The sequence below is a fragment of the Leuresthes tenuis genome, unplaced genomic scaffold, assembly GCF_036924035.1.
Source record: "Leuresthes tenuis unplaced genomic scaffold, fLeuTen1.0.hap1 SCAF_5, whole genome shotgun sequence".
In the NCBI taxonomy this organism is placed as follows: Eukaryota; Metazoa; Chordata; class Actinopteri; order Atheriniformes; family Atherinopsidae; genus Leuresthes; species Leuresthes tenuis.
Genome location: NW_027325359.1, coordinates 37,350,792 through 37,363,054, shown reverse-complemented (window position 1 = coordinate 37,363,054; position 12,263 = coordinate 37,350,792). Strand labels below are relative to the sequence as shown.

General features: G+C 43.0%; 1 protein-coding gene across 1 annotated transcript in view; it reads right to left on the bottom strand.

Moving 5' to 3' along the window:
- LOC140306760 (sodium channel protein type 4 subunit alpha B-like) overlaps positions 1–11,029 on the bottom strand; it is a 73,912-nt gene extending 62,883 nt beyond the window's left edge. Inside the window, exons 1-4 of the mRNA XM_072385351.1 lie at positions 10,912–11,029; positions 9,431–9,584; positions 9,224–9,361; positions 951–1,070 (exon numbers count right to left, since the gene is read on the bottom strand). Of these exons, the coding sequence (XP_072241452.1) occupies positions 951–1,070; positions 9,224–9,361; positions 9,431–9,584; positions 10,912–11,006 (507 nt within the window). The 5' untranslated portion in view covers positions 11,007–11,029. The remainder of the gene's footprint in view (positions 1–950; positions 1,071–9,223; positions 9,362–9,430; positions 9,585–10,911) is intronic.
- Between the last annotated feature and the right edge of the window lie 1,234 nt (positions 11,030–12,263).

Sequence of the window (12,263 nt, the reverse complement as noted above, 5' to 3'; positions counted from 1 at the left end):
GACACATGAAAAACACCATAAAGGCACATGAAAAACACCATAAAAGCACATGAAAAACACCATAAAGACACACGAAAAACACCATAAAGACACACGAAAAACACCATAAAGACACACGAAAAACACCATAAAGGCACATGAAAAACACCATAAAGGCACATGAAAAACACCATAAAGGCACACGAAAAACACCATGAAGGCACATGAAAAACACCATAAAGACACATGAAAAACACCATAAAGGCACATGAAAAACACCATAAAAGCACATGAAAAACACCATAAAAGCACATGAAAAACACCATAAAGGCACATGAAAAACACCATAAAGACACATGAAAAACACCATAAAGGCACATGAAAAACACCATAAAAGCACATGAAAAACACCATAAAGACACACGAAAAACACCATAAAGACACACGAAAAACACCATAAAGACACACGAAAAACACCATAAAGGCACATGAAAAACACCATAAAGGCACACGAAAAACACCATAAAGACACACGAAAAACACCATAAAGACACACGAAAAACACCATAAAGACACATGAAAAACACCATAAAGGCACATGAAAAACACCATAAAGACACACGAAAAACACCATAAAGGCACACGAAAAACACCATAAAGACACATGAAAAACACCATAAAGGCACATGAAAAACACCATAAAGACACATGAAAAACACCATAAAGACACATGAAAAACACCATAAAGACACATGAAAAACACCATAAAGACACCAGAAAAACACCATAAAGACACATGAAAAACACCATAAAGACACACGAAAAACACCATAAAGACACATGAAAAACACCATAAAGGCACATGAAAAACACCATAAAGACACATGAAAAACACCATAAAGACACACGAAAAACACCATAAAGACACACTAAAAGAGCACACAGGACACATTGTGACATCATGAAGGATATGGGTGGAGGAGGATCTTGATGGCGACAGTCCTCACAGGACTGAAGGGACTCAGCAGGTAACATGCTCTTTCAGCATTAAATCTGTGGATGATGTTTCCTTTGCTGATCACCATAAAGGTCTGCAGACACACAGGTGACACAGGAGAGTCAGAGACTCTCATGACAGATGTGATGGTTTCCTGAACTGAACGTGCTGCAGGTGGATTATTGTAGGGAAGTTTCAGCTTATCTCTGTCAGATGGTTTAAAGACTCTTTGGACGCTCTAAAAAAAGAATACAGTGGCTCAACTTTAAAAAACTGAGGCTACAATTTGTATGGATCTTTTTAAGTATTTCCAACTCAATTACTGTTGAGTAGATATGAGACTTTAAGTTTTTTTTTTACTATGTCCAATAAGCTATCATCATCACATTGAACCAACTTCATTTTAATTCTAGCATTTTGGTCAAATAAAGTTGCCAAATTACTTATCTAAGCTATCTTTTGCCTCAATTCTTCAAAAAAAAGTCAAAAATGCAAATTGTTACCTCAATTTCTGTGAGTACTACGAACATTTGACTTCAGTTAGAACACCTCAAACAATTCCCGTTTTAGTATTAAACGTTTTATTATAAAAATCAGGAATTAGAATCTCCCCAAAAAGGTAAGAATTTATATTATTTTCATGCAAAAAATTTGTCAAAATCATTTGAAAATTAAGGTGAAAAAACAAGTTATTACAACAAGAACAAAATTATTAGAATTAGAATCTCCCCAAAAAGGTAAGAATTTATATTATTTTCATGCAAAATAAAAGAAACCAGGGGAATAAAACAAGTTCAAGTCCATGTAAAAATAAATACAAATTTAGTGTTGGTCTTGCCAATAAAACAAATGCTATCCTCAAGAAAATGGAGGTAAACTTTCCTAGTCACACATTTAACCAAACAGAGAACATGAGGTCTCGATTACCTTGACAACATGCAGATAATTGCACTATAATGTAGTGTAACATTACATGATGGTGGAGTCATGAAGACCTCTTTCATGCCATCTATAATCATGCTAACAACCAGGTGTGTTGAAGGGTTTAGATGTTTCCCTGCTTCAACACACCTGATTCAGATCAAGGCATCATTAGCAGGTTTGTGCAGGACTTAACAATCTTTTGAAGAGATCAATTTCATCTGAACCAGGTGAGTTGAAGCAGGGAAACATCTAAAACCTGCAGGGAAACGTCTAAAACCTGCAGGAAACATCTCAAACCTGCAGGGAAACGTCTAAAACCTGCAGGAAAACGTCTAAAACCTGCAGGGAAACGTCTAAAACCTGCAGGGAAACGTCTAAAACCTGCAGGGAAACGTCTAAAACCTGCAGGGAAACGGCTAAAACCTGCAGGGAAACGGCTAAAACCTGCAGGGAAACGGCTAAAACCTGCAGGGAAACGTCTAAAACCTGCAGGAAACATCTCAAACCTGCAGGGAAACGTCTAAAACCTGCAGGAAAACGTCTAAAACCTGCAGGGAAACGTCTAAAACCTGCAGGAAACGTCTAAAACCTGCAGGGAAACGTCTAAAACCTGCAGGGAAACGGCTAAAACCTGCAGGGAAACGGCTAAAACCTGCAGGGAAACGGCTAAAACCTGCAGGGAAACATCTAAAACCTGCAGGGAAACGTCTAAAACCTGCAGGGAAACGTCTAAAACCTGCAGGGAAACGTCTAAAACCTGCAGGGAAACATCTGAAACCTGCAGGGAAACGTCTAAAACCTGCAGGGAAACATCTAAAACCTGCAGGAAAACGTCTAAAACCTGCAGGGAAACATCTAAAACCCGCAGGGAAACATCTAAAACCCGCAGGAAAACATCTGAAACCTGCAGGGAAACGTCTAAAACCTGCAGGGAAACATCTAAAACCTGCAGGGAAACATCTAAAACCCGCAGGGAAACGTCTAAAACCCGCAGGAAAACATCTGAAACCTGCAGGAAAACATCTAAAACCTGCAGGGAAACGTCTAAAACCTGCAGGGAAACGTCTAAAACCTGCAGGGAAACGTCTAAAACCTGCAGGGAAACGTCTAAAACCTGCAGGGAAACGGCTAAAACCTGCAGGGAAACGGCTAAAACCTGCAGGGAAACGGCTAAAACCTGCAGGGAAACGTCTAAAACCTGCAGGGAAACGTCTAAAACCTGCAGGGAAACGTCTAAAACCTGCAGGGAAACATCTGAAACCTGCAGGGAAACGTCTAAAACCTGCAGGAAAACGTCTAAAACCTGCAGGAAAACATCTAAAACCTGCAGGGAAACGTCTAAAACCTGCAGGGAAACGGCTAAAACCTGCAGGGAAACGTCTGAAACCTGCAGGGAAACGTCTAAAACCTGCAGGGAAACATCTAAAACCTGCAGGGAAACATCTAAAACCTGCAGGGAAACATCTAAAACCCGCAGGGAAACATCTAAAACCCGCAGGGAAACATCTAAAACCCGCAGGAAAACATCTGAAACCTGCAGGGAAACATCTAAAACCTGCAGGGAAACATCTAAAACCTGCAGGAAACATCTAAAACCTGCAGGAAAACGTCTAAAACCCGCAGGGAAACATCTAAAACCCGCAGGGAAACATCTAAAACCCGCAGGAAAACATCTGAAACCTGCAGGAAACACCTAAAACCTGCAGGGAAACGTCTAAAACCTGCAGGGAAACATCTAAAACCCGCAGGGAAACATCTAAAACCCGCAGGAAAACATCTGAAACCTGCAGGGAAACATCTGAAACCTGCAGGGAAACATCTAAAACCTGCAGGGAAACATCTGAAACCTACAGGGAAACATCTAAAACCTGCAGGAAAACGTCTAAAACCTGCAGGGAAACGTCTAAAACCTGCAGGGAAACATCTAAAACCTGCAGGAAAACATCTAAAACCTGCAGGAAAACATCTAAAACCTGCAGGAAACATCTAAAACCTGCAGGGAAACGTCTAAAACCTGCAGGGAAACATCTAAAACCTGCAGGGAAACGTCTAAAACCCGCAGGAAAACGTCTAAAACCTGCAGGGAAACATCTAAAACCCGCAGGGAAACATCTAAAACCCGCAGGAAAACATCTGAAACCTGCAGGGAAACGTCTAAAACCCGCAGGAAAACATCTGAAACCTGCAGGGAAACATCTAAAACCTGCAGGGAAACATCTGAAACCTGCAGGAAAACGTCTAAAACCTGCAGGGAAACATCTAAAACCTGCAGGGAAACATCTGAAACCTGCAGGAAAACGTCTAAAACCTGCAGGGAAACGTCTAAAACCTGCAGGAAAACATCTAAAACCTGCAGGGAAACATCTAAAACCCGCAGGGAAACATCTAAAACCTGCAGGGAAACATCTAAAACCTGCAGGGAAACGTCTAAAACCCGCAGGAAAACGTCTAAAACCTGCAGGGAAACATCTAAAACCCGCAGGGAAACATCTAAAACCCGCAGGAAAACATCTGAAACCTGCAGGGAAACGTCTAAAACCCGCAGGAAAACATCTGAAACCTGCAGGGAAACATCTAAAACCTGCAGGGAAACATCTGAAACCTGCAGGAAAACGTCTAAAACCTGCAGGGAAACATCTAAAACCTGCAGGGAAACATCTAAAACCTGCAGGGAAACGTCTGAAACCTGCAGGAAAACGTCTAAAACCTGCAGGGAAACATCTAAAACCTGCAGGGAAACGTCTAAAACCTGCAGGGAAACGTCTAAAACCTGCAGGGAAACGTCTAAAACCTGCAGGGAAACATCTAAAAACTGCAGGGAAACGTCTAAAACCTGCAGGGAAACGTCTAAAACCTGCAGGGAAACATCTAAAACCTGCAGGGAAACATCTAAAACCTGCAGGGAAACGTCTAAAACCTGCAGGGAAACGTCTAAAACCTGCAGGAAAACGTCTAAAACCTGCAGGGAAACGTCTGAAACCTGCAGGAAAAAATCTAAAACCTGCAGGGAAACATCTGAAACCTGCAGGGAAACATCTAAAACCTGCAGGGAAACATCTAAAACCTGCAGGGAAACATCTAAAACCTGCAGGGAAACGTCTAAAACCTGCAGGGAAACGTCTAAAACCTGCAGGGAAACGTCTAAAACCTGCAGGGAAACGTCTAAAACCTGCAGGGAAACGTCTAAAACCTGCAGGGAAACATCTAAAAACTGCAGGGAAACGTCTAAAACCTGCAGGGAAACGTCTAAAACCTGCAGGGAAACATCTAAAACCTGCAGGGAAACATCTAAAACCTGCAGGGAAACATCTAAAACCTGCAGGGAAACGTCTAAAACCTGCAGGGAAACGTCTAAAACCTGCAGGGAAACGTCTAAAACCTGCAGGGAAACGTCTAAAACCTGCAGGGAAACATCTAAAACCTGCAGGGAAACATCTAAAACCTGCAGGGAAACGTCTAAAACCTGCAGGGAAACATCTAAAACCTGCAGGGAAACGTCTAAAACCTGCAGGGAAACGTCTAAAACCTGCAGGAAAACGTCTAAAACCTGCAGGGAAACATCTAAAACCTGCAGGAAACATCTAAAACCTGCAGGGAAACGTCTAAAACCTGCAGGGAAACGTCTAAAACCTGCAGGGAAACGTCTAAAACCTGCAGGGAAACGTCTAAAACCTGCAGGGAAACATCTAAAACCTGCAGGGAAACGTCTAAAACCTGCAGGAAAACGTCTAAAACCTGCAGGGAAACGTCTAAAACCTGCAGGGAAACGTCTAAAACCTGCAGGGAAACGTCTAAAACCTGCAGGGAAACGTCTGAAACCTGCAGGGAAACATCTAAAAACTGCAGGGAAACGTCTAAAACCTGCAGGGAAACGTCTGAAACCTGCAGGGAAACATCTAAAAACTGCAGGAAAACATCTAAAACCTGCAGGGAAACATCTAAAACCTGCAGGGAAACGTCTGAAACCTGCAGGGAAACGTCTGAAACCTGCAGGGAAACATCTAAAAACTGCAGGAAAACATCTAAAACCTGCAGGGAAACATCTAAAACCTGCAGGGAAACGTCTGAAACCTGCAGGGAAACATCTAAAAACTGCAGGGAAACGTCTAAAACCTGCAGGAAAACATCTAAAACCTGCAGGGAAACATCTAAAACCTGCAGGGAAACGTCTGAAACCTGCAGGAAACATCTGAAACCTGCAGGGAAACGTCTAAAACCTGCAGGGAAACGTCTAAAACCTGCAGGGAAACGTCTAAAACCTGCAGGGAAACGTCTAAAACCTGCAGGGAAACGTCTAAAACCTGCAGGGAAACGTCTAAAACCTGCAGGGAAACGTCTAAAACCTGCAGGGAAACATCTAAAACCTGCAGGGAAACGTCTAAAACCTGCAGGAAAACGTCTAAAACCTGCAGGGAAACGTCTAAAACCTGCAGGAAAACATCTAAAACCTGCAGGAAAACTTCTAAAACCTGCAGGGAAACGTCTAAAACCTGCAGGGAAACGTCTAAAACCTGCAGGGAAACATCTAAAACCTGCAGGGAAACATCTAAAACCTGCAGGGAAACGTCTAAAACCTGCAGGAAAACATCTAAAACCTGCAGGAAAACTTCTAAAACCTGCAGGGAAACGTCTAAAACCTGCAGGGAAACGTCTAAAACCTGCAGGGAAACAGCTAAAACCTGCAGGGAAACATCTAAAACCTGCAGGGAAACGTCTAAAACCTGCAGGAAAACGTCTAAAACCTGCAGGGAAACGTCTAAAACCTGCAGGGAAACGTCTAAAACCTGCAGGGAAACGTCTAAAACCTGCAGGGAAACAGCTAAAACCTGCAGGAAACATCTAAAACCTGCAGGAAAACATCTAAAACCTACAGGGAAACGTCTGAAACCTGCAGGGAAACATCTAAAAACTGCAGGGAAACGTCTAAAACCTGCAGGGAAACGTCTAAAACCTGCAGGAAAACTTCTAAAACCTGCAGGGAAACGTCTAAAACCTGCAGGGAAACGTCTAAAACCTGCAGGGAAACATCTAAAACCTGCAGGGAAACGTCTGAAACCTGCAGGGAAACATCTAAAACCTGCAGGAAAACATCTAAAACCTGCAGGAAAACTTCTAAAACCTGCAGGGAAACGTCTAAAACCTGCAGGGAAACGTCTAAAACCTGCAGGGAAACATCTAAAACCTGCAGGAAAACATCTAAAACCTGCAGGGAAACATCTAAAACCTGCAGGAAAACATCTAAAACCTGCAGGAAAACTTCTAAAACCTGCAGGGAAACGTCTAAAACCTGCAGGGAAACGTCTAAAACCTGCAGGGAAACAGCTAAAACCTGCAGGGAAACATCTAAAACCTGCAGGGAAACGTCTAAAACCTGCAGGAAAACGTCTAAAACCTGCAGGGAAACGTCTAAAACCTGCAGGGAAACGTCTAAAACCTGCAGGAAAACATCTAAAACCTGCAGGGAAACAGCTAAAACCTGCAGGAAACATCTAAAACCTGCAGGAAAACATCTAAAACCTACAGGGAAACGTCTGAAACCTGCAGGGAAACATCTAAAAACTGCAGGGAAACGTCTAAAACCTGCAGGGAAACGTCTAAAACCTGCAGGAAAACTTCTAAAACCTGCAGGGAAACGTCTAAAACCTGCAGGGAAACGTCTAAAACCTGCAGGGAAACAGCTAAAACCTGCAGGGAAACATCTAAAACCTGCAGGGAAACGTCTAAAACCTGCAGGAAAACGTCTAAAACCTGCAGGAAAACATCTAAAACCTGCAGGGAAACGTCTAAAACCTGCAGGGAAACGTCTAAAACCTGCAGGAAAACATCTAAAACCTGCAGGGAAACATCTAAAACCTGCAGGAAAACATCTAAAACCTACAGGGAAACGTCTGAAACCTGCAGGGAAACATCTAAAAACTGCAGGGAAACGTCTAAAACCTGCAGGGAAACGTCTAAAACCTGCAGGAAAACTTCTAAAACCTGCAGGGAAACGTCTAAAACCTGCAGGGAAACGTCTAAAACCTGCAGGGAAACATCTAAAACCTGCAGGGAAACGTCTGAAACCTGCAGGGAAACATCTAAAACCTGCAGGAAAACATCTAAAACCTGCAGGAAAACTTCTAAAACCTGCAGGGAAACGTCTAAAACCTGCAGGGAAACGTCTAAAACCTGCAGGGAAACATCTAAAACCTGCAGGAAAACATCTAAAACCTGCAGGGAAACATCTAAAACCTGCAGGAAAACATCTAAAACCTGCAGGAAAACTTCTAAAACCTGCAGGGAAACGTCTAAAACCTGCAGGGAAACGTCTAAAACCTGCAGGGAAACAGCTAAAACCTGCAGGGAAACATCTAAAACCTGCAGGGAAACGTCTAAAACCTGCAGGAAAACGTCTAAAACCTGCAGGGAAACGTCTAAAACCTGCAGGGAAACGTCTAAAACCTGCAGGGAAACGTCTAAAACCTGCAGGGAAACAGCTAAAACCTGCAGGAAACATCTAAAACCTGCAGGAAAACATCTAAAACCTACAGGGAAACGTCTGAAACCTGCAGGGAAACATCTAAAAACTGCAGGGAAACGTCTAAAACCTGCAGGGAAACGTCTAAAACCTGCAGGAAAACTTCTAAAACCTGCAGGGAAACGTCTAAAACCTGCAGGGAAACGTCTAAAACCTGCAGGGAAACATCTAAAACCTGCAGGGAAACGTCTGAAACCTGCAGGGAAACATCTAAAAACTGCAGGGAAACGTCTAAAACCTGCAGGAAAACATCTAAAACCTGCAGGGAAACGTCTAAAACCTGCAGGGAAACGTCTAAAACCTGCAGGAAAACATCTAAAACCTGCAGGGAAACATCTAAAACCTGCAGGAAAACTTCTAAAACCTGCAGGGAAACGTCTAAAACCTGCAGGGAAACGTCTAAAACCTGCAGGGAAACATCTAAAACCTGCAGGGAAACGTCTGAAACCTGCAGGGAAACATCTAAAAACTGCAGGGAAACGTCTAAAACCTGCAGGAAAACATCTAAAACCTGCAGGGAAACGTCTAAAACCTGCAGGGAAACGTCTAAAACCCGCAGGGAAACGTCTAAAACCTGCAGGAAAACATCTAAAAACTGCAGGGAAACGTCTAAAACCTGCAGGAAAACATCTAAAAACTGCAGGGAAACGTCTAAAACCTGCAGGAAAACATCTAAAACCTGCAGGGAAAGTCTAAAACCTGCAGGACAGCGGCCCTCCAGGACCAACTTTGGACATCCCTGCTTCAAAGCATCTCTATCACTGATTCTATCTGAGTTAGATGTTTACAGCTGAAGTGAGACACACCTTCTGTGATTGGTAGAAGGGATCCAGATCCTCCAGTGGGGTGCAAAGAAACTCAGGGGGCGGATCTCCGTAGATAAAGGGGAGAAGCTTCCTGGCCTGCAGGGGATGGGCTGGTTTGGGCGACGTTTTGTCGCCTTCCTGTGAAAGATTGGTAACTGCTCTCAGTGCATTAATTGCTTGTGTTGACGGTTCATTGGGGATCCGTACCTCTTTCTTCTTCTCTTTCTCCTTATCTCTACCATCATGTTGTGAGGCAGGCGTGAGGCGTCTGAAGACCTCCGTACCAACAGGGGGCAGCAGTGATGTCATCCTCTCATTCTGCAGTGCCTCCCGGACCTCGTGGTTGCCTAGCAACTGGCTCCTGTGGGGAGGGAGACATAAGTTGATGGTCCCTGCTGTTGTCCGTCATTTAAAAAGTTGGAGAAATATCAACATGGCACGATAAGGATGTCAGAAGGTATTTGAATCTTCTCTCTGGAGCAAAACACACAGCCCAAACCTCCCCCGTGATGCAGAGTCACGCACAAATACACTTTCAAAACATTTTCAGCATTGTTTCACAATGTTTCCGTGAATTCATGTGGACAAAAAAGAGAACACACATCAATATTTTACACTGGGAACCCATGTACAGCTGCTTTCTAGGATTCATCTTCAGTCCTTGTTCCTGAGCATTTTCAGTGTTTTTTCTTTGTTCAGCCACTTAACTCTGACCTTTGACCCATTCAGGCAGAAAAAAGGCTCCTAACTCAAGGGATGAACCAGTGTTGTGTCGACACAGAACAGACAACTTAGCAAAGAAGCCATTTTAAACTGGATCTTTAGGCTCTTTGTTACCAGCAGCCTGTCACAAAGACACATCATTTGTTCCCATTTCTTTAGCTGCATCTATGAAAAACAGCAAAGAAAACACAGTTTGACAGACAGAAAATAGGATTTCTGCAGCAACAAGGTGATTCCCAAAGAGCTATTAGCTGAAAACTTGGCATATCTCAGCATGGTGTGCAGTGTGTCCTTAAAACATTTGAGGAAACTGGACAAGTGGAGGACAAAAGAAGAAGTGTCAGGCCTAAAAAACTATCTCCAGCAGATGAACAGGATCTGAAAGTGATGTCCTTAAGAAAGAGGAAAAAATCCAGCTGTGACCTGACACAGGACCACCTTCCACTTCCTTGTTTGAGGGGAAATGGACACGCCTACTATTTAAAGACGCAGTAACATCCAATGGACTTTTTTGGCATAACAAACCTCGGTCAAACATTGAGATGGGCTCAATCGGGTTGAATTGATTCCAGTTAGATACAGTGACTCAAAATGTGCCAAAACGGTTGAGCAGGGAGTTAAAAGCAGTGAAAATTGACAGTGTTTTGTTTTTTATGGCATATTACCAGCAATAAATTGGGTCCAATGCCTAAAAACATGTTTTTGTTCTTTAGTTCTTCATAAATTAGCACTATAATGAATTTTTTTCCCCATTTTTATGAATTTCGGTACTTTAACCATGAAACAACATCTCAACCGTTTGGTAGATATATATTTTATATATATTTTAAAAACTACGGGGTCCGTAAAAAAAAAATCGTACAACCTCTGCCGCATATTTTGTGTTTATATCCAGGTTTCACGTGTTTGGTTGAAGCAGCAAACTCTGACTGCAGAACTGTAAGGTGTTCCTGTTTCAGACCTACCGCTGCGAGGCGTCCAGCCTCAGCTGACCGCCTTTCCTCAGCTGCTCCGCTCGCTGCCTCCTGCTGCTCCAAAACTCAAACACGGACCCATTCATGCTGCTTCCTCTCGTCCGGATTGTTCTCTACTGTCTTCGCCTCTCTGTGTCCTGATGAATCTGTGGCTCCCCCCCCCCCCTCCAGAGTGTTTTGCTCTGTCTGTTTTGGACGACAACGAGCCCCAAAATCCCCCACCCTCCCCACACATCAAAACTGCCCCGCCCACGTCTGTGGGCTTTGAGAACCACACGGACACACATTTTACCAATCATTCAGATACAGATACATGTATTTGTCATTAAAACATGTGAATTAACCGCAGTTAAGAAGAGTCAAAGTGTATTTAAACAGAACAGAACCCAGAACCAGCCTGGTTCCTTTGTTCTGAGCCTCAGATCAAATCTGCTGGAGCTGTTTGGGTTTGTCTGAGAGCATAAATCCTGTGAATCAGAGATGGCATTTTTATTGATTTAAATAACCTCTCTGCTGCCGTGTTTCCCACCATGAAGACGGCGCCACCTGCTGGTCAGACGGGTGCTTCAGGTGCAGCCTGTGACTCCCCATCAGGTAAAGCTGGGAATAAGACGGTTTTTATTTGATCCCATCGGGTAAAGCTGGGAATAAGACGGTTTTTATTTGATCCCATCAGGTAAAGCTGGGAATAAGACGGTTTTTATTTGATCCCATCAGGTAAAGCTGGGAATAAGACGGTTTTTATTTGATCCCATCGGGTAAAGCTGGGAATAAGACGGTTTTTATTTGATCCCATCAGGTAAAGCTGGGAATAAGACGGTTTTTATTTGATCCCATCAGGTAAAGCTGGGAATAAGACGGTTTTTATTTGATCCCATCGGGTAAAGCTGGGAATAAGACGGTTTTTATTTGATCCCATCAGGTAAAGCTGGGAATAAGACGGTTTTTATTTGATCCCATCAGGTAAAGCTGGGAATAAGACGGTTTTTATTTGATCCCATCGGGTAAAGCTGGGAATAAGACGGTTTTTATTTGATCCCATCGGGTAAAGCTGGGAATAAGATGGTTTTTATTTGATCCCATCAGGTAAAGCTGGGAATAAGACGGTTTTTATTTGATCCCATCAGGTAAAGCTGGGAATAAGACGGTTTTTATTTGATCCCATCGGGTAAAGCTGGGAATAAGACGGTTTTTATTTGATCCCATCAGGTAAAGCTGGGAATAAGACGGTTTTTATTTGATCCCATCAGGTAAAGCTGGGAATAAGACGGTTTTTATTTGATCCCATCGGGTAAAGCTGGGAATAAGACGGTTTTTATTTGATCCCATCAGGTAAAGCTGGG